At 36.3% G+C, this 20930-nt stretch overlaps 1 protein-coding gene across 3 annotated transcripts in view; it reads left to right on the plus strand.

Moving 5' to 3' along the window:
• The window catches only part of GPC5 (glypican 5), a 398962-nt gene that overhangs the window by 191185 nt on the left and 186847 nt on the right, over positions 1 to 20930 (plus strand). The window contains exon 7 of one of the 3 annotated variants that reach the window (XM_064645994.1): positions 11082 to 20441. The exons of the other annotated variants lie outside the window; for them this stretch is intronic. Within the exon in view, the coding sequence (XP_064502064.1) occupies positions 11082 to 11147 (66 nt within the window). The 3' untranslated portion in view covers positions 11148 to 20441. Of the gene's footprint in view, positions 1 to 11081; positions 20442 to 20930 lie in introns of those variants that run through there. 3 annotated transcript variants of the gene reach the window in all.

Consider the following 20930-nt stretch of genomic DNA (forward strand, 5'->3'; position numbering starts at 1 on the left):
TCACTCTAATAGGCAATCAAGATATGCAAAGTCAGTTGCATATGGCAGGAATAATAATGGTAATTATTTTTCTTTCTTCCTCAATAATTTAAAAACATGATTAATTTATTGTTCCTACAAGTAAAAATACTAAGGTTATGAAGTAAGTATAATATTTTGGAGCTGTGATTACAGGCAATTGGATCTTGGTCATTTCAATGTGTTTCTTCTTTCAGATGACAATCTCAAAAAAGCTACCGCTTCTGAAAATAATACACATTACTTGGAGCTTCTATTAACAGGTTAAAGACTTCCTAATTTTAGAAAATCTTGCCATAGCAGAAGATACTCCTATGTCTGACTCTCTAAATTAGGCAGACCAAATCTCCTTCTGGAGATCTCCATAGGTACCTACCACTAGTGACTATATTGGAAATTTTAATGCTTCTGTCAAAATAAATTATTTCCAATTTCCAGGTGCAGTGGTGCAGATGTGTCTGAACTTCTTTAGAAAGGATCCCATATTATACTGCTAGACCACTGGACTGCACGCTAATATGCATGAAATAATATTTACTTTCTCCACAAAGGACTGTGAACTGTCCCTGATAGTATTGATGCTTGCATTCTTTAAAGGAGTAAATGCCCCTACCTCATAAGACATTAAATGTAGGTGACAGTCTAATTTTTCCTTTACTACTGGTCATATATGTGTTTTTGTAAGAGCTTTTCAAGCACAGATTGGAAATGGTGATGTTACCTGAATCCTCATCTGCACATACAAAGAACCACATTTTTAAATTATTCATACACAAGATGTGGCACTTGCAGTTGTGTTTCCCTTTCACCGCTGATATCAAGTTTGTGCCTCCTTAGTTTAGTGTTATGGTAAACATCCAATAGTTACAATCCCTCTGCCTCTTATAATAGTTCAAACAGTTGTATAAAAGTCACAAATCAGACATTCTGATTACTTTGTTGATGACTGAATGGAATGAGAGAATTCAGAGTACAGAATTAGGAGTACAGCATTTGAAAGTCTCAGACACTTAGTTTGATACATTCTTCAGTAACATGCTTTTGGAGACTCACTTTCAGACCTTTTTTTTTCACTTTCTCTTCTTAAATGTTTTTGGTTGATGTGGTGTAACCTGCAGTTTGCACCTTTGAATAACAGGTATCCTGCAGAGGTAATCGTGAAGTAAAAATTCAGCTCACTTTGTGCAGCAGTCATTCAACATTCACTGGTATTAGAATTGTATAGCTGTGTTCACTCCTAAACTGCCTATTTATTATTTTTGTTGCAAGAGGAAAGATTGCCTTACAAGTTTGTTTCATTTTTCATGTTACAAATGCATATCTAAATGTTAATTTGCTTACTTTATTTTTACTGCCTTTTTCACTTTTTAGTTTCTTCCAAAGTTAGAACAATCCTGCAGGTACAGAATACCTCAGTTTATCTTGATGGCATTATTTTTTTTTCCCCAGTGATGTGTTGATTCTTTTTCTTTTTCTTTTTCTTTTTCTTTTTCTTTTTCTTTTTCTTTTTCTTTTTCTTTTTCTTTTTCTTTTTCTTTTTCTTTTTCTTTTTCTTTTTCTTTTTCTTTTTCTTTTTCTTTTTCTTTTTCTTTCTCTTTCTCTTTCTCTTTCTTTTTCTCTTTCTTTTTCTTTTTCTTTATTTCTGGAATTAATACAATCTTACTGCCTTTTTGAAATCAAACCCTTGGATAAATTCCATCTTTGGCAAGGCATGATAGCAGAATATTACAGTGTCATTTTATGGTATTCCTACTTGACAGAGAAGTCTGTTCTATATTTGTTTTGTGAGCTGTTCCTGTCTTTAATCACATCTACTGAGAGCTGGTTTGTCACACTGTTGTGGGGGTTTGACCCTAAAAAATCCAGTCTCCAAGCTCCCCCCACAATTTACCTCAACACGGAAGAGAAGTTTTCAGACAGGCACAATTCAGCGTGGGGGAAGGGAATTATATTACAATTTATTGCTTACACAATAAATACTGAAAAGCAAATAAATACATAGTATTAACAGAACTTCTACCACCCCTGGACCCTCCCACATCAGTTCAGGAGAAGTTTTCAGGGTGATAGCTAAAGTTTCTCTCTCACTGGGGTATCAGGGAAGGGGTCTTTTTGCACTCCCACCAGCCCTCAGCTCCTGGTGAGATCTCCTCCTGAGCTGCAAGGGAACACTTGCGTCATCAGGTCTTCATCTCGAAGGTCCAGGGAGTCAGCTTTGAGTTCTTTCTCCATGGTTCGTGAAGGTTCCTCCCAGAGAGCTCTTTCCTCTCCAGGTTGCAAGGTTTCTGGGTTTTGCTCAGTCTTTTTACCCCAAATAGTTTTCACCAGAAGTCTTTACCCAGAAAAGCCTGCTTGGTTTGGCTTCTCTCTGTTTCAGCTGCTGCAGCTTCAGCTTCCATGTGTCACAGGGAGGCATTCCTCCCCCCACATTCCTCCTTTGGTTTTCGGCTGCTCTTGCCCAAACCTCACTTAGAGCCTCCTCTGAGAGGGTAGAGCCTCCTCTGAGCCTCTCGGCTCGTCTTCTGTTTTTTCAGCCTCAACTCAAGGTCACTCCCTCTCCCCCACCTGTAGGGGGAGGGAAAAAGGGTAGCAGCAAGACTGCTTCGGTGTCTTTCCTCTGCCTGGAGTTCTTACAGCTCTGCATAATCGCAGATGCTTCTCCGGGCTCCGGACCACCCCTCAGTCCACCTGTGGCTCGGCTCCAATACCGAGCCTGCCTGCCAGGGAGGGGTTAGCTCCAACCCCCTGGCTGGCCTTAAGTCCACACCACTGCCTCTCCTGGGCAGTGAGGGGGGAAAAAGCCCCCTAGCCTTGGCCACAGGCACCTAGTCCAGTTAATATACTGTCCCGAGCTCCCCTGCAGCCCAGCCAGGGGGGAAGAGGGCCTGGCCCCCCTGCAAGGGGCCCACAGGTCTCTCTCCTCTCACCTCAAGGCTCCGAATCTCTCTCTCACACTCTGCCAACAACTTCCGGCTGTTGTAATATCCTAATTTCACAGGGGCAAAAACACAGCTCTGATTGGTCCCTCAGTGGAAACTCAACTGGGATCAATCACTTCCAGCTTCCCCCTGGGGGGGCGGCTCAACCCATGACCTGTCTCTGACTGCTAACTGATGCTGGTTATATGTTAAATACTTTATTATTGCCATTGCAGGTAAGATACTGGCATAATTTCTGTAAAAATATTAAACAGTTAGAAAGAAATAAGGTGGGAAATTATTTTCTGAGTGTCATCCTCCTCCCTTTAAAATATACTTCAGCTTCCAACATCAAAAATACACAAGAGAGTGCAGGATCACTGATGCTTTTGTATGTCTTGAGAGTGGAAAGGTTTTCTTCACAGTTCTGTGATGAAAATGAAGGTATAAAGCCTTTCTGTTGCTCACAAAGGTCCTTCTGTATTGTAAGTCAAAACTCTAGAAGTTACATGAACATTCTGAGATGACTGTATGTCCTGGAAAATTCTGTGTAACTCAAACCGTCTTAAGGTTTACAGGTGGAAGGCAGAAAAGAGAATAGCGATTAGGAGGGCCTAAAATTTAGTCCATGTGTCTCCCATTGTTGCCTAGGAGATATTGAGAAGAACAGTCCCCAGCCACATAGTCTTTTTGATCAGTAATTTAATTAAAATCCCAATAATCTTTTCCCTGGTTTGTTTTGTTTTTCACTAACTAGCTTGCCAAAGTTATTAAAGTCTAATCAAAGTCCCATTCATTTAGCACAAATGATCATTTTTCTGAAGTATCTTTTTTAAAATAAGATTCATGCTGAAATGAAAAAGAGTATACAATGTACAGAGCTTTCTGAAATTAAGTTTATTGTTCAATTTTTTATAAATTATGAGCTAATTAAACAAAAAATCCCTAACATTTGTATTTTCACTATTTTTGCTTATTCCATTTCTTATAAAGCCCTGCACTGTACACGGTGAGAAAACATATTCATTGATGCAATCAATGAATGATACTGTCAATTCTTATCCACTTAGTGCAGAGAACAGTGGCACAGAAAATAAGACAGCCTTTTCTAGCTACTTAGGTGAACATTGACACTTACCTACGTATCAGTTATGGTGCAGATGCTCTCTATAAAAGTCTATTTTGCACCTAAATTTTTTGCTGTTATAGCTGGTAAAACTTGCTTGTATCAGGCTTTTTAGCAAAAACGGAACCTTGTTCTGCCTTCTCATTTTTCAGTACAATATTAAGTGAAGGAGAGTTTTAAGATTTTGGAAGAGTTATAGCTATAACAAACAATATGATCACATTTTGTGATGCTTACTTTTGAAAATTGGACCTACCTTACTATTTGCAAAACTGTAGAAAGGACGTTATTTTTTCCTATTTATGATTTTTTATTTTTGTTCCTTGACTCTCTTAAAAACGGATTTTTATTTTTTTTTAATACTTTTTCTCACACTTCCTGTCATTTTTGCTGTATATCTCTAAGAAAGTTTTGTCCCCCTACCCAACTTAGGAAAAGGAAGGAATATATATAGAGATACGTAACAGAGACAGACTAGAGAGTTCAAGAGGGTTTCAGGGCTCTGATGTGGTATTTGCTCAGCCTCTCATTAACTTTGTTGGGGTCCACAGAAGCATAGCAGACCGTTTATGAAGGCTGGACTTGCTTTCTTTTATAATTTCATCAGAGAATAGAAAATCCCTTCCTTATGCAGTGAGGTGGTACCCCATTAGTTGTATAGATGGTTGCAATATTGCATAATGTCAGACGTCTTGCATAATGTCTGACATTGCCAAATTTTTAACTAGCTACCTGGTTTTGGAGAATCTCTCATTCGAAATATCATGGGATTTTTGGGGGGTGTATGCATGCATTTTGTTATTGTTTTAAAAAGAAAAAAACTGCTTAAATTTATTGTTTATTTCAATTTTATTAAAGGCGGAAGTTGTAAATGTCTATTTTAATTGGACAACATAACTTATTTGTCTTCTGTGATGTCTTGTGAGGAGGGAGAAGAAAAGTGGTGTAGAAAATGCACTTAATTTTTAGTGAACACCAGTTTAGCAATTGACTTATGTCTGGATACTTTCAATAGTGGATTGTTTTCAAGAGTGGTATTGTGGATTACTTTTGCTATTGGCCTTCCCATTTAGAGAATCAATTGTGCAATGGCAACCATGCCACTTACTGTATAATCTACTCGAAATGAGTTTAGGAATTCAGCATGCAAGAGTCTTTCTTCTTATGACTGAAGAACCACATCCATTTTTCCTCCTGTGGGGCAATAATTGGACTTTGTAGAGATACATACAAGCCTCAGCTACTTGCAGTGCAAACAACATTATTCATTCTGTAGTTTCCATTTACAGGTCAGGTTGACAGTGAACCAAAATGCCAGTGATATGTCTATAACAGTAAAACATATCCCATTAATAGATTTAGAAAATTATATTAGTATTCTATGGTATTTATTGCAAAATTGTTGATTTGACCCATTGATCAGTGAGAAACAAATCCAGCCTCTGACAGTCCCCACTTCAGTTTGCTGGCTGTGGATTACGTACAGGAGCAGAAATTGTTCAGAGATAATGACAATTCTGAAACTGTTGATAGATACAATGGGAATGCATTTCCTCTTGTCAGTCCAAGTGCCACAGCTGCAGAGAACACTACTGGAGGAATGGGGGGTTGACTAGATGGTGTTTAAAGGTCCCTTCCAACCCAAACTATTCTATGATTCTAAAATGATACTGTGTGAACCCATCTCTATGGACACCAGGTAATACACATGGGAACAGTCTTCCTAAATGCTATGACCATGAAAAAAGGTTGTCAACAATTACAAAACAGAAAGCATGAGGGAAACAGGCTTCTTTAGGGAATTCTTTCTAAAAATATGTGCAACAGTCATTATGCAAAACTGTGACATCTAAAACAAAACAGGTACCAAAATCCTAAATAGAAATAAAAAAAAAAAAAAAAGAAATGCAGTGGTATTTCAATGGTTAACTGCTGAAGGGAAAACAGTTGATGTCCACAGACTTTCTGGCCTGAAAAGTAATACATCCTTTTTGAGCATGTTGAATGGTTCCTATTTGAGACAGGCTATTTCGTTTTAGTCTCAGTCCTGGGAAATCCTCTGAGTCAGTGACCTGTGGACAGCAATACAGAGCAAGTCATTTGCTGCAGACATCATCATAATTTGTTCTCCTTGTCAGTTTGTAAAATAAGCAACGTGTTCAGCAGGCACAAGAAATATCAGTCTGGAAAGCAATCTGTTGCTCTGAAATCTTATAAACAGAAGTATCATGTTATCTATAAGGGCTGTTTGTTGCCTAAAGAACTCATCTGCAAGTGTTGGAAATTGTAGAAAACAGCATAATATGGAGCATTGAACTGCTTCTGAATCCTGTAATGTGTGTGTGTAAAATCTATGTGGATTACAAACTGAATCTGAAACTGCACCATATAGATTAGGGTCACAAATTTTGATCAGCACAACCTTAGTTTTGTCTTGAGAGAATCAGTCAGCAAATGGTTGAAGAATCAGTGTCAAAGGAAAGGTATTTAATCTGCATGAAGTCACAGCAAAGCTGTTCAGCACTGTGGACTTAAAAGAAGTGCCAGAAAAAAAGCTGTGCTATACAATTTTTAATTCAGTTTTTGTTTCAAGAGAAAATACAGGCAAATACAAATACATCCTGGCAGCATATGGTTATGTGTTAGATTTGTGGTTAGGTTTCTTAGGTTCCCTTCAGTAAAGAAATATTACACTTCTCTGTATTTAACTGACTACTACATTAAAAAAAAAACAAAAAAAAAACAACAAAGCCAAAAAAACCCAACAACGATGAAAGAAAAGCCTGATAAATATGCTGATTCTATATTTCTTCTAAAATAAGCATATAATAAAACATGCATTCATAGAAGAAAAAATGTCAAAATACATTACATGTAGAACAAATCATAAATTTGACAGCAATATGATTGAATAGTGTAGTGGGTTGACCCTGGCCAGATACCAGGTACCCACTAAAGCTGCTCTCTCACTCTCCCTCTGCAACTGGACAGAGGAGAGAGAGAAAAAACAGCTAAGAATTCATGAGTAGAGATAACTGCTGGGAGACGTCAGTTACTGATTACCTTCACAGGCAAAACAAGACTCAAAGTGGGGATAGTACTTACATTTATTACTAACAGGATAAGAGCCAAAGAGTGAGAAATAAAATAGTCTTAAAAACACCTTCCCTCCACCCCTCCTTCCTTCCATCTTCTCCCTTCTCCCCCCCAGCAGTACAGGGGGACGGGGAATGGGGTTTAAGCTTAGTTGTTGTTTCTGCCACTGCTCAGAGAGAGGAGTCCTTCCCCTGCTCCCGTGGGGTCCCTCCCATGGGAAACAGTCCTTGATGGACCTCTCCAGCATGAGTCAATCCCTCAGGCAGCAGTTCTTCCTAAACTGACCCATGGGTCACTACTCCATGGGTGCAGTCCTTCATGAATGAGCTGTATTGATGTGGGTCCCCCACAGGGGCCACAAGTCCTACACAGGAAAACCCTGCTCCAGCATGGGCTTCCCTCTCCATGAGATGCAGGTCTCTGGCAGGACCCTGCTCCATCCTGGGCCTCCAATGGGGTCACAGCCTCCTTCATGCATTCACCTGCTCCAGCATGGGCTTCTCCATGGCCTGCAGGTGGGTCTCTGCACTCTGATGGTCCTTCATGGGCTGCAGGGGCACAGCTGCTTCACCATGGGCTGCACCACCGGCTGCAGGGGCCTCAGCTCCTGTGCCTGGAACATCTCCTGCCCCTCCTTCTGCACTGACCTTGGTGTCTACATTGTTATTCCCATGTTCTCACTCCACTCCTCCCTGGCTGGAATTGTCTTCTGTGCTACAATCTTTTATTCTTAAATATGTTATCACAGAGGCATTACTATTATTTCTAATTCGCTCTGCCTTGGCCAGCGACAGAAGTCCATCCTGGAGCCAGCTGGCATTGGCTCCACAGGATAGGGGAAGCTTCTAGCAACTTTTAACAGAAGCCACCCCTGTAGCCCCCTCTGCTACCAAACCCAGCCACAGAAACCCACTACAAATAGACATTTATATATTTCTTTACAAGACAGGTTATTACTTTTGAAAAATATTTTTCAAATTTTGTCTTTAAAAAACCAGACCAATCTTAACATACTTTATTAGAAAGATGGTGCAGTCTAATTTATATTGTTTAATGCATTCATTTATTTAAATGACTTTTCAAGACCTTACATCTTAAAAGTAATATTGTCTTATTTGTTGACTTAAAACCAGCATAGTTACCAGTTACTTAATGCTGTGTTTTGCCTTCTTAACCCTTGTCTCTTTCCAATAAATAAAAAACAGACAGATGAAAGTTTTGGAGAAGATCTAGGCATTCTGCTGTCAAAGACCCATCCTAAGTTGTTTGCAAAGGTCCATCTCTGTAGGTCATACTTTGTAGAGAAAATGGAGACACCTCTTTCTCCTTCCTACTCTGGAACTGTTGATAATCGTAGGAAGTGCTGTTCTGGAAATGGGATTTGGATGAAGCACCTCTACTTCCTCTTTTCTCTGGGCTTTTTTTTTGGCCCCGGTGAGTCATTCAGTTTGATCTATAGACTGTCTCACTGCATTGATGTAAACAGCTGTAAACAGTTGTAAACAGCTGTAGATGTAAACAGCTGTAGGATAAAAAATACCCTCAAGCAATAGACAATGAAATGGATGTCTAAAGAGAACCCTAAATCAATCTTCTTATCTCTAAATTCCTAAGCACAATATATAGACCACAGTTTTTCATGTATGATAAAATTTGATTAGATGCTTCTCGTCTTGTAACTTGCTTGTTGCTTCAATTGAGCCAAATCGTTAAAAGTAATCACTATCCAACATCTAGTGTTACTTGACATGTGATTACTGTATAAATCTACTTATTGGTACACTGGCCTATAATCCAAGCTGTGCAAATGACAAAAAGGAATTTTGTGGGGACTAAAGGCTTTTGCTGATAAAAGTACTGTAAGCTAATTTTAGATTTTTTTTTTTCATTTCTTTTCTGCCTGTTAATGGATGTATATTTTCAGTGAAGAGAGGTGTCCTACCCTTAGTCCTTTAAATACTATTTTACCAGGTCCAGTTTCCCCTCGTCAGCTTCTTGTTTTTGTTTCCTGACCCTTCCCAGTTCCTCTTCCTCTTTGAAAGAATCACATAGCTTTCACCTCATTCTGTAAAATATTTTCCTGTCATATTCAGCATTTATTTTAATGGGCATGCGCCCTTCTGTGCTTCCCATTGACATGCAGGCCTGGGACAATGATAAAACAGCTCAAATACAGGAATGTTGCTTCCCAGTCAGTCATGACTATAAACAGCAAGAATTAGTTTTAAATATCTGAATTAAGGTCTTACTGTTAGCTAGTGACTAGTCATACAGGAAAGCAGGAGAGAAGTGTATTATAGCCTCTGTGAAAACTTAAGCCGTGGTTGTGATGGGAGATAGGGAGGCATTTTAAAGTGCAAATAATGAATGACTATGATAAAAACATAGTAATAAAGTTGAAAGAGGTTGCAAAATTCAAATTCTGTTACCTTGAACTGTAATTTGTATCTTCACATAGCTGCTTTGCCCTGACTCTGCCTTGCAACAGAACTATTTACTCAGGTCTACGCTAAGTTTGTTCTATTTGAGCTTTAATGTCAAAGCACACAGATCTGTGCAAACATAAAATTGAAGCATAATAGGTCAACAAATATAACAACATTACTTTTTAGTGAAAATATGCAAACTTCTGTACCAGACCTGTACCATAAAACCATCCACCATTACTTTCTTTATTTCTTCATCCCCTGATTTAACACCCTTGTAATATGCAGAGATGTAACAATCTGCTGTCCAAGTAAGTCCCATACTGATTTTGAACAGATAGGTAGCATCATAACCATGGAGCATGGCATTCAATAGTTTCATGGAAACCCTTTAGAAAGGGTTTTTATTTGTTTTAATAACTTGATCCATTTCATCTGTTTTTCTCCGCTTTCCATTTGACTATTGTTCTCTATGTTTTCATTTACTACAAGTCCTTCTCCAAACATCTACAAGTCCATGCCACAGTTCAGTGCTATGTATCCAGTACATATTTTATCATAGCTGTCAGCTTTTCCCCATTCTTCTGTTTAGGAACTCCTTTACAACCTATTTGAAGCCTTGTTTGAAGTGCCAGCCATCTGGTTCCCTTACAGTTCAGCTGCAATTAGTCCCTTCTGTAACGGCTCTCTTAATTTCTAGTGTCTACTGTTCTTGATTGATCAGATTTTTTTTTACTTGCACTATTTCTTCAATTGTAGATTAAAATTTTGCCTCTACTTCTGTTTTTGGAGCCACTTGTGATACTGAAAGTACGTCAGTAAATGCTACTTGGAGGGCTTGGTCTTCAGTTTTCTTCCTAAAAGCTTAAATGTTATCTCCAGAGCTTTTTTGGTTGGTTTTGTATAAATCTACGTGTACCATTATACTTGTTCTTATCCAAAAATTATTACGTATCTTACTTAAACAACTGAAAGGCTTCACCATAGCCAGGTAATGTAGTGTGATTTCTTTAGTTACTACATGTAATATTAAGAGTGTTTTTTTTTATTGCTTATATGAATTATACTGGCATTCTCTGCAGATCCTTCAAGAAATCACTGGTTATATTTGATTTTCTTTCAGCACTTTTAAGGAAGTCTTCTATGAGGAATTTGCTAAGATCAGAGCATAAATTTAGGATTTAGCTGGTGAAGTGCAGACATATTTATTTAGATGCTTTCCAGAACATACTATAATAATTGAATAGCAGACTTGCCTCCTTTTGCAGTTCTGGAATACTGGGTTGGTCAGATTTAGGTGTCATTTTCTCCTGGATAACTGTAGTTAAACTCTGGAGGTGTTGCAAACAAACACTTGTGGTTTTGGTGTAAGTAAAATTAAATCTAATATAACAGTCAGTTTGATATGTCTTGGGGGCTTATATGTGAAGAGGTCACCTCATAAAACAGTTTTAAGATAACTATTTTCAGTAAAAAGATGTGTATCTTCCTATCTAGGAGGATAACTCTTCAGTTAGGAGCATTTGTGCGACAGAAGTTTCATCAAGAAATAGTGGTGCATGAAAACATAGTAAATAATAAAAATTACAGTTTTGGGAGATTTTGAGAAAGCATTTATTTGGAAGTTCTAAAAGAGAAAAAAGTATTGGTTTTAAATGACAGTTTTGATTGAAAAGATTGTTTTAACTTCATATATTTTTCACTGTCTTCTTATGTTTCCTATTTAATTCTGTTTCAAATCTTTCCTAATGCTGTTTTTCAACCTGAAGGAAAAAAAACCATTTAGAAATAAATGATTTAACAGAAACAAAAAATTAAGTGAAAATGTTAATAATTGAAAAATATGAACAAATAAGAAGCTGTGAATATATAAATTCTATTTCATCTTTTATTTGATGTTTGTATAATATTTTCTCTTAAAAACTTTCTCCCCTCAGCCATTCTTTTGATTTTTGATTCCATATTCAGTTTTAAAAGACTTAATTGAAGATTTTTAATTTTGACAAATTTACATATCTTAGCCTAATCTTATAATGAATTGCATCTCAGTATAATTCTCTTTTTTTGTGTGTGTTTTGATTATTAATTTCAAAATAGAAGTAGCCTGAATTTTCTTGAATGTTCCAGAATTTTCAGTTGAAGCCCATGTGAATAAACCCACAAACTTTCTATGGGTTTTCAGTGGAAGATTTCAAATATTTGTATTTTTCTTAGTTGTATTCTTCTCTTTTTTTTTAACTAACATTATTGCTTTCCATTAGGATATATTATCTGATGCTATATAATAGTGTTGTGTATGAAATTCACAGAATGTGCTGTAGGGATATCTTACAGTGCTTTTAAATTTCTGAGTTCTAGTTTTCTTTCATATGCTGTGAATTGTTAATATTTTCAATTTATTCATGGCTTAATGGTCTTTTTGTGTCCTGCCAATTAATATTTGAAGATTTCTAAACTGCCCAGTCTGCATGTCAGGCCCTTAACCATACTGTCTAGGTCCCTTGAATATAGCAAGTTTCGTTTGCCCGTCTCCTTATGCCCCAAGTAAAACTGGGTCATAAAAGAAAACCCCTAAGACTCAATTTGTGAGTTTTAGAAGGCAGCATTCCCTTTATTATTACAACATCGGATGCACAAGAATCTAATTTCTTCAGAAGTGTGTATGCAGAGTTACAAAAGCCTCTAGCTTTTATTTAGTTACTTAATTAATAATTCAAAGCATTACCTAATACTGTTACACCCACTTCCAAAACCATCCCTCCCTTAATACCACCCTCAACATGCCTCCCAAATTTGAGTCTGAAAGACCCCTTATCTTCATCATGTTTTCCTCTTCCTCATCTCCTCTGACCCAGTATCATGCCTTTTGGAATAGTTTCAAGGCTTCTGAGCAGCTTTGATTACTTATATTAAGTCTTATTTCTCTTTCTTAGTAAATTTTGATAGATAGAGAACTCTCCACCTCGTTAAAATCCCTCATCTGTTGAAATTCTTAACAAAGAATTAAACAGCATTTTTAGAAATCTTATACAAAGCAGTCTGAATGTCCTAATAAGCTATACTAAAACTTATAGATTTTAAGGCATCAGTATAAAATTTTCCACCTTATATTTTACTTTAGCCTAATGTAAGAGTGGATAGCATTACCTCCAATGACAATTCCACATTGTCTCCCAGAAGTGTTATTCAGAGCTATCCCACACCCCCTGTACTCCAGTCACGACCAGGTCTCATCTTAGCAAATCCCATTACTCCTCATCCTTCCTACTATAAGCAGGCTCTTGCTGGAAGAGGATCATCATTGGGATGAAATGCAGCTTCCCCTCTGGCACTAATGGGCAATTACCTCAGAGCACCCTTCTGGCTCAGATTATTTTGGAAGTAGGGGCAATGGAGAAGTAAAAGTTGCCTTTTTTAAGAAATGAGAGGAAATGTATTTGGGCATAAAGTTCTGCAAAAAAATAATTAATAAATAAAAAGTGAAGCAACTGGATTACATTCTTTTTCATCTTTAGTGGTCTTAGATGTTATTTGTAGCAAAAACCCTTAAAAAATTTTGAGAAAATACTTTAGAATTTTTACTGCTGATGATTCATGTCACATCAGTTTTGTTGTTGTTGCTGCTACCAAATAATTTAATTTTACTGTCCTTTGTCTAAATAAGACTGCAAATATTCTGAGAAAATGGAAGAGGACTGTTTTGGGAGCAGGATTCACTGGGGTGTATTTACTTTCTGTATTCTGATCACAGTAGAGAAATTTAGAGGATTTGTCTTGTGATACTTTTTAAAATGTTTTAGACAATTTTTTGAATATAAGAAATGAGTTCACTTACATGGAGCAGCAACATAAAATACAGAAAATTATTTCATTGCTATAAAATATTTCTAATATTTGTAAGTAAACCCTCATCTGATTACTTGCAAAACCATTTTCTGTAAGATATTCTGGTATTATAGATCAACAGGGAATGTGTTCTGTACACCCTGAGACTGCACTTTTCCTCTGTACTTCTATATGTTACAGGAATGAGTGGCTCAGGTGAAGATTTAATTTTATAAAATTCCTTGGTTTTGATGCTGCTCAACTTCTTTCTCTTTTCCCCCTCCTCTCCCTCTCTCTTTTGTTTGCCAATGCATTTAAAATAAGAAGTAGTTTCAAACGCTACAGTGATTATTTTTGAGTCTTGCCTTTATTGTTCTCTAGCTTGTATGACAGTTCCATTATTCAGGGTGTGAAATATGCAAGTTCCTTCAGGATAGGAAAATAGTATATTGATATTGTGTGTATTTCTAGAGAAATACAAAATAACATGAATAGCTATCGTTACTTTGATATTGGAAGCAAAGTTGTAGCCTGGGCTCAGACCTTGAGTGATTTAAATCTTGAATCATTTAAACTGGTGGCGAGACTTTCTCTATAAGAAAGAAAAAGACACCTCTAGGAGCAGTTCAGGCTTGAGGTGGTGTAAATCATACTCTAGAATGTCATCCTAGAATGACTACAGTCTAAACTGAGATCTCTTTCTTAGATACATTTGACCAAGGAAACAGAATCTCATTCATTGTGGACAACACTGAATTCTGTTTGCATCTGTTCCTGTGGACCTAAGGCAGCTGTCTTTCAAGAACAGATTGACTGTTTTTCAGCACCACAAAAAATCCTGTAGGTTTCTAAAACCTATTGGCAGTTCCCCAGACATGTAAACTTCATTAAAACCCTCTGATAAGTTAATTTCTTGGGAGTAATTTGAACGTAAATAATTAAGTCAGGATAATTTTCATGACACAAAACTTTAGCAGAAATACCAATCTTAGGGATTCCCATCTGCCAGACATCTCAGTGCTCTTTTCCTCATACATGTTTTTGGAGGGTTTCTACAGTTGGTTTGGGTGATTCAAAGCAGCAAATAGGTAGGAGAGGATTGCTTTTAAACAGCTGTGATCTGTTTGCAGTATGACATTAGAAATATGAGAGTAACTCTGCTAAGTTAATGATTTTGAATACAAAATGTATCTGAACTGTAGAAACTCTCATTTAAATGTCAAGAAACAAGAGGAAAAAATAAAATAACAAAGTGAGGATCCAAATCAAAATGGATAAATACAAATGTAAATGTCTATTGGAAATAAGAGACCTGATGGAAGGCGATTTTTAGAAAGTGCAGGGATTACATGGAACTTCTAGAAGGCAAGCTGACTTAAACACACAGACAATAGTAAAACAAACAGTAAAAGATTAGTAAAGATTAGTAAAGAGCCTGTTTGAGAGAACTGAGCTTCAGTACGGACATTCCACTAACAAAGGTGATGGTGAATAGGGAATCTAAAGAGCAGTGAATGGGAATGAGGTCATGGAAATGAAATGTAATGATCAAGATAAATAACAGATTAGAAGCCTCAGTTCAGGCTTTTGTATACCTAAAAGATGGAACACACCACCACGACACAATTTAGGAAAAGATGAGGAGGGGGAAAGCAGAAAATGTGCTAAGAGACAACATGTGTTTAAAGAGAGCCTGTGACAGAGCAATATAATATACCACGCAAACATTGTGTTGTAGAATCTTTGATTGAAGGAGTATCGTAGAAAAATTTCTGTGTATCAGTAAGACGGTCACTAAAATGTTGTATGAATTAAGTTAGACTTAGTTGGAAGAAGAGGGATTATAGAGTTTGTAGTTAAGAAATTCAGTTAAAAAGAAAAAAAATAGAAAAAGGAAGTCACCATCTGTGTTTAAAGAGCAGTTATTAGACTGGAGGAAGATCGCTAGGATAGTTCCTCAAAGACTGCAGCCGGTATTAAATGAGCTTGGCTTAAAAGGGAGTGTTTTACAAATTTGGAAATGACAACATTTGGCAATCTGAAGAAAAGTCAGATCATATAGAAACGATTAAAAGCCACAATAGTAGAAATAGGATGAAATATAAAAATGTGAAACAAGAGCTTGTGCTGGACAGGCTTCCATTTAGAATTAAGAAATTCTATGAAGTTAATGTCCATCAGGTAGAGGCATATGAGGAAACCTGAGCCTGGTAACTGATGAAAAGATGGATTTGAGCCACCTACATTTCCCAGTAATTTGGACTCAATGTAGTCTTATTATTTTTTGCACAGCTGTAGGTCCAGGAACAGATTCTTATCACACATTCATCATCTTCCCAGTTATTTTCAATATAGTAATTATATATGGTGAGATGTGCACCCGGGGAAGCTTGGAACTACACTGTTTTTGTTTTTAAAGCTACCTCAAGTTTATAGATTCTTCTAGAATTACAAACCATGTAAAAATGACACTATTTTTTTCTAGCAATTCTATATGCTAATCCTTATAGGTTTTTTTATACCTTATTCTATAAATGCTTGAATAATATTATTATTAATATAATAGTATATTTTGATGTGATTGGTGAAACTTGGGTAAATATATTAGCTGTTAATTAATGAATCTGTTTGCACTACAATATTACATTCAACATTTCCTAATTGCTTTTCAGATTTTATGTTTAAGTTTAGCATTTCTTATTATTACAGAGAAAAGATGGGGGTGTGAATTTATATTTTCGGTTATTTCTGCTTCACTTAAATATTTAAATATTGCCAAACCATGTATAAATATTACAATGTTGTTTTTTCTATCCTAAAGTTGTTTATGATAGGCTGCTTCCTCAAAATAATAGAATAAAAATCTTTTATCGGCTTTTCCAGTATTAGCATGAAAAAAATGCTCCTTTTTATTTTATTTTTTTAAACTGAGGAAGTGATGATTGCATTCTTTTGATGAGCTTTTAATGAAACCAAGAAGATAATAATAGCTAGGACTTAGCCAAAGCAGCACTACTTTAAAAATTACCGTAGTAGTATCTTCCACATTCTATTGAATGTTTCTGAGATGCTGTTGATGAACTGATTTTATTTCAGACTTTATTACCTTGACAGAATCAATAATCTTACTATCAGTAAACTCAGTAGAACTAAAGGCTCAGAATATTGCCCAAACTCCACACAACTCCCTAAAATATATAAAAAGTTTTTATTAAAATTGAGTATCTGCTGACTCTTGAATAGTTGTGTAGATTTATTTTAGCCATTTTCTGCTATATTGATATTTCTACATGTAATTTCACAATTACATAGGTAAAAAGGGTAGAATTGAACCATAAGGAACTCTTTCTCCCTACACTGAACTTTTAATAGGAAATATTTGCAATCAGAAATATCTCATAAAAGCATTTTTGAACATTTAATATCTTTTGCCATCCTTGTGGCCATGAAGATTTTTAACTGTAGAAGTGGTGAAATTTGAGCCATATTTTTTGTAAAACTCTTGTAGATGACGTGAGACTTTTCAAAAAGAAAAAGAAAAAAATTAGTCTTGCTTTTGTGCCATGTCTTGGTAAGCCAATATATATTATTTCCTAGCTGGATACTGTCTAAAGGGTTCTAAATAAAAATTATCTTTTTTTCTTCTTTATAGAAATAAAATTAACCTCCAAAAAAAAAATTATTAGACTCCCAAGGTACTTTCCAAAACTTAATTGTTTGGTTAAGCAGTTTTGAGTTGTGAAAAAATGCAAGTAGGCTTTGAACAAGATATTTAAGTATTTATCACTTTAGTCTTTTTCATTCTTATCAGACTTGATCAAAGGTTTGTCTTTCTCTCCCCTATTCAAGTATAAAGTTTAATAATAACAAAATGGATTAATTACAGTATCTACATCCATTACCTATGGCATTCACTGATTGCTTTATTTTTTAATGTATTATGTTTAACGTAAATCTGGTTTGCAGTTGTGGGATATTTGCAGGAAAATGGACACATTATGAATAATCCATGTTTCTAAAGAGCACTAGGCCTCATTTGACATAACTTTGGAGCTTGTTGCAAGCTGTGTGAAAAACACTGTGTTTATACTTGCAGACTGTGTGAAATTATGTGAGTTTATAATTGTTAGCTGTATGAATACTTTATGTTTATAGTTGTGAGGTATGAGAAAATCCTGTGTTTATAGTTGAAAGTTGTGGGAAAACTAGAGATAAAGGGACACCTGGAGAATCTCGGAAAGCCCCTAAAGGCGGATTGATAAGAGGGACTTTGGGTGGCACGAGTGATGTCAGAGCACGTGGACAGAGCACCAGAACCAATGAAGTGAAGGCATGAGACTCGTGCACAGACTGAGCTATCCAATCACCTTGTTGTAAGCACGTACCCGGAAAAAACTAAACTGTATAAAAGTTAACTCATTTAAATAATAAACTGAGCATTGCCAGATCATATTGATCATCTGCATGTGTTCCAGAACTCCTGCCGTCCATATTCAATTTTTCAAAAGCTAGCATAATGTTACTTATTATGAATTTACTTTTACAGAAAAAATATTTAAATGACAATTCTGAAATAAGTTTTTTTAATCAACTGTTGGAAGTTCATCCAATTATTATTGTGAATACTATCACGAAAAAATACTTAGTAGTATTCTTTGTTTTGATTTAGTGACAGTTTTCCCTTAGTCATAGATTTACATAAAAATTATCTGCATTTATAAATATTGACTATTTTTGCCAAAAATATTTTTGAGTGTTTTTTTTCAAACTGCTGGTGAACTTTTTTTGCTTAAAAAAATGCAAGAACTTCATTGAGTAATCCCTTTGCCACTGAGGGTTACCAAGATACTGATTTGTAAAATTAACATAGCTTAAAATGACTGGTTTTGCACACTATTCTCATGAGAACCCCTGAATCTAAAATAAAGGAATAAAAATTAAAACTTTGTTCTTTAATAGTTTTTTCAATAAGTGCTGATTATCTTGCACATACTGTTATCTGTGTTGGAATCAAAATTACTTAGATGGATCTATGTAATCATACTTCATTTATTCTATTTTTTCTTAAGAAATAATATTTTATTTGCTACTTCCATTTAATACCAGTTAGTTATTATAATTCAGTTTGTATAGTTTTTTGTCTTTAAAATTTTGAATATGAAACCACTGTTTATGAAAAGGCACACTGTTTCCTGTTTATGACAGTTGTCTACTGTCAAAAACAAAATCAGCATTTTTCTTTAATTCAAACTTTCATAAAAATCAGAAATTGAAGTGTATTCAGTAAGACAACATAGTGTGTGGGATAGAAAGAAGCAAAAAAGGACAGTTTTCTTAACATGATCTGAGAGATGGGAAATTAGGGGTTCCTAATTGTTTGTGATGTTTATTGTCTTTTAAATTTTGCTCTCTTTTGACATATATTCAATTTAAGCTTGGTTCTTTAAGTACCGTGTATATGGTGTTTACTCCATAATGATTTATATTAATAGTTCTATTTCCTTCCTTTGCATTCTTTGTTGTTCTGAGATACTGTTTTGCGTAATAAGTCTCCTTGTGTTGTGAATTATGTCTTTCTGCACTTTGAATTTCTGTTGGGGCTTTTGGTATGGATGGTATTATAATCTGGAGAACAGTTACTCTATTAACATAAAAGTAAATGAAGCGATGACAATGTTGACTAGAAAACAGATAAACCTTGATTTTTCTACCCTGCTATTTATTTAAGGGGGGCATACAGACACTAGTGAGATAATATTGGATTGGACTCAAGAAAAGTTACAATAAAAGAAAACTATGAGAGCTAAAAATGGGCTCTTGCTTAACACAACCATCCTGCAAACAGTATTGCAACTGCACAGCAATATGCACAATTCAAGAGGAACTCAGACTAAAAACAGAGGAACCTGAAGACAAATTATCACAGAAACACAAATTATCACAGAATCACAGACCCTTCCACAGAGAGTGAAAAGGTCCTTTTGAGTTCATATGGCCGAACCCCTCTGCTCAAGCAGGGCCACCCAGAGTGATTTGCCCAGAAAAAGCTTTAGAATACCTCCAATATGGAGACTCCGCAACCACTTCGGGCAATCTGTGCCAGTGTGTGCTCACCCTCACAGGAAAAAAGTGTTTCTGGATGTTCAGAGAGGACCTCATGTTTCAGAGTGTGCCATTGCTTCCAGTCCTGCCACTGGGCACCATCAAAAAGAGCCTGGTAACCTATTCTTTACACCCTCACTTCAGATATTTGTATACATTTATGAGATACCCTCAGCCTCAGCTCTCATAGCCTCTCCTTACAAGATAGTCCACTCAGTTAATTACCTTAGTGCCCCTTCGCTGGATTCTCTTCAGTAGCTTCCTCTTTCTTTTGTACTGTGGTGCCCTGAACTGAACCCAATACTCCAAGTGTCACCTCACCTGTGTTAAATAGAGGAGAAGGATGACCTACTCCGACCTGATGACATCACTTGTAAAGTAGCCCAGGAGACTGTTGGTGGCCTTTGCCACAGGATCATTGGCTCAAGTTCCACTTGGTGTCCACCAGTACCCTCAGGTCCTTTTCTACCAAACTGCTTTCCAGCTGTGCAGTCCGCAGCCTGTACTGGTGCCTGGAATTATTCTTCCCCAGGTGCAGTACTTTGCACTTTGCTGAACTTCATGAGGTTTCCATCAGACTGTTTCTCCAGCCTATTGAGAGAACCCTCTGAATGGCAGCAAAACCCTCTGTCATATCAGCCTGTCCTCCCTGTTTAGTGTCATCAGCATCCTTGCTGAGGGTACACACTGCCCCATCATCCAAATCATGAATGAAGATGTTAAGCAGGACTGGATTTGGTACTGATCCCTGGGTTATAGCACTAGATATTGGCCTCCAACTATACTTTGTGCCACTGATCCCTGCTCTTTGTTCCTGGCCAGCCAATTTTCAGTCCTCCTCAATTGCCATTGATTGTACAGTCCTATGACAGTGTGGCTGTATTGTTATAAGGAAGTTCTTCAGTTTAAATATAAAATGTTCTCACCAAAAATCATTGCATTTTACTATTGCTATGTCTTTGTTGTGTTTTGTTTTGTTTTGTTTTGTTTTGTTTTGTTTTTGTAATAGCATAAAAGTAAATTATGTAACTGTGATATATATTTTGGTATTGCTGTGAGTTCATGGGTTCATATAGACATATCTTGGCAGCATGTTTAATTGCACTGTATTACTAGAAATGAATCCACACACTTGGACAATAAATAACACGTACTTCAACACTAAATGCAACTTATTAAAAATATATATATATAAATATTTTGGAAATAGTGCATATAGATACTATGCCTTCAAAGAGGAAAATATCAAGGTCAGTCTTCAATCGTTAAACTCCAAAACTAATAAACCGTTCATAACAATGGCAGCTTCACCTCTCCAGTCCATTACACTCCTTTCTCTCCAAGGAGAAAATAAAAGTATCCCATTTCCAGTGCATTAGTAACAGAAGATACTGAAAAGTGTCCTCAAGATGTGTTTAG

Source organism: Pseudopipra pipra, chromosome 2 (genome assembly GCF_036250125.1).
Source record: "Pseudopipra pipra isolate bDixPip1 chromosome 2, bDixPip1.hap1, whole genome shotgun sequence".
In the NCBI taxonomy this organism is placed as follows: domain Eukaryota; kingdom Metazoa; phylum Chordata; class Aves; order Passeriformes; family Pipridae; genus Pseudopipra; species Pseudopipra pipra.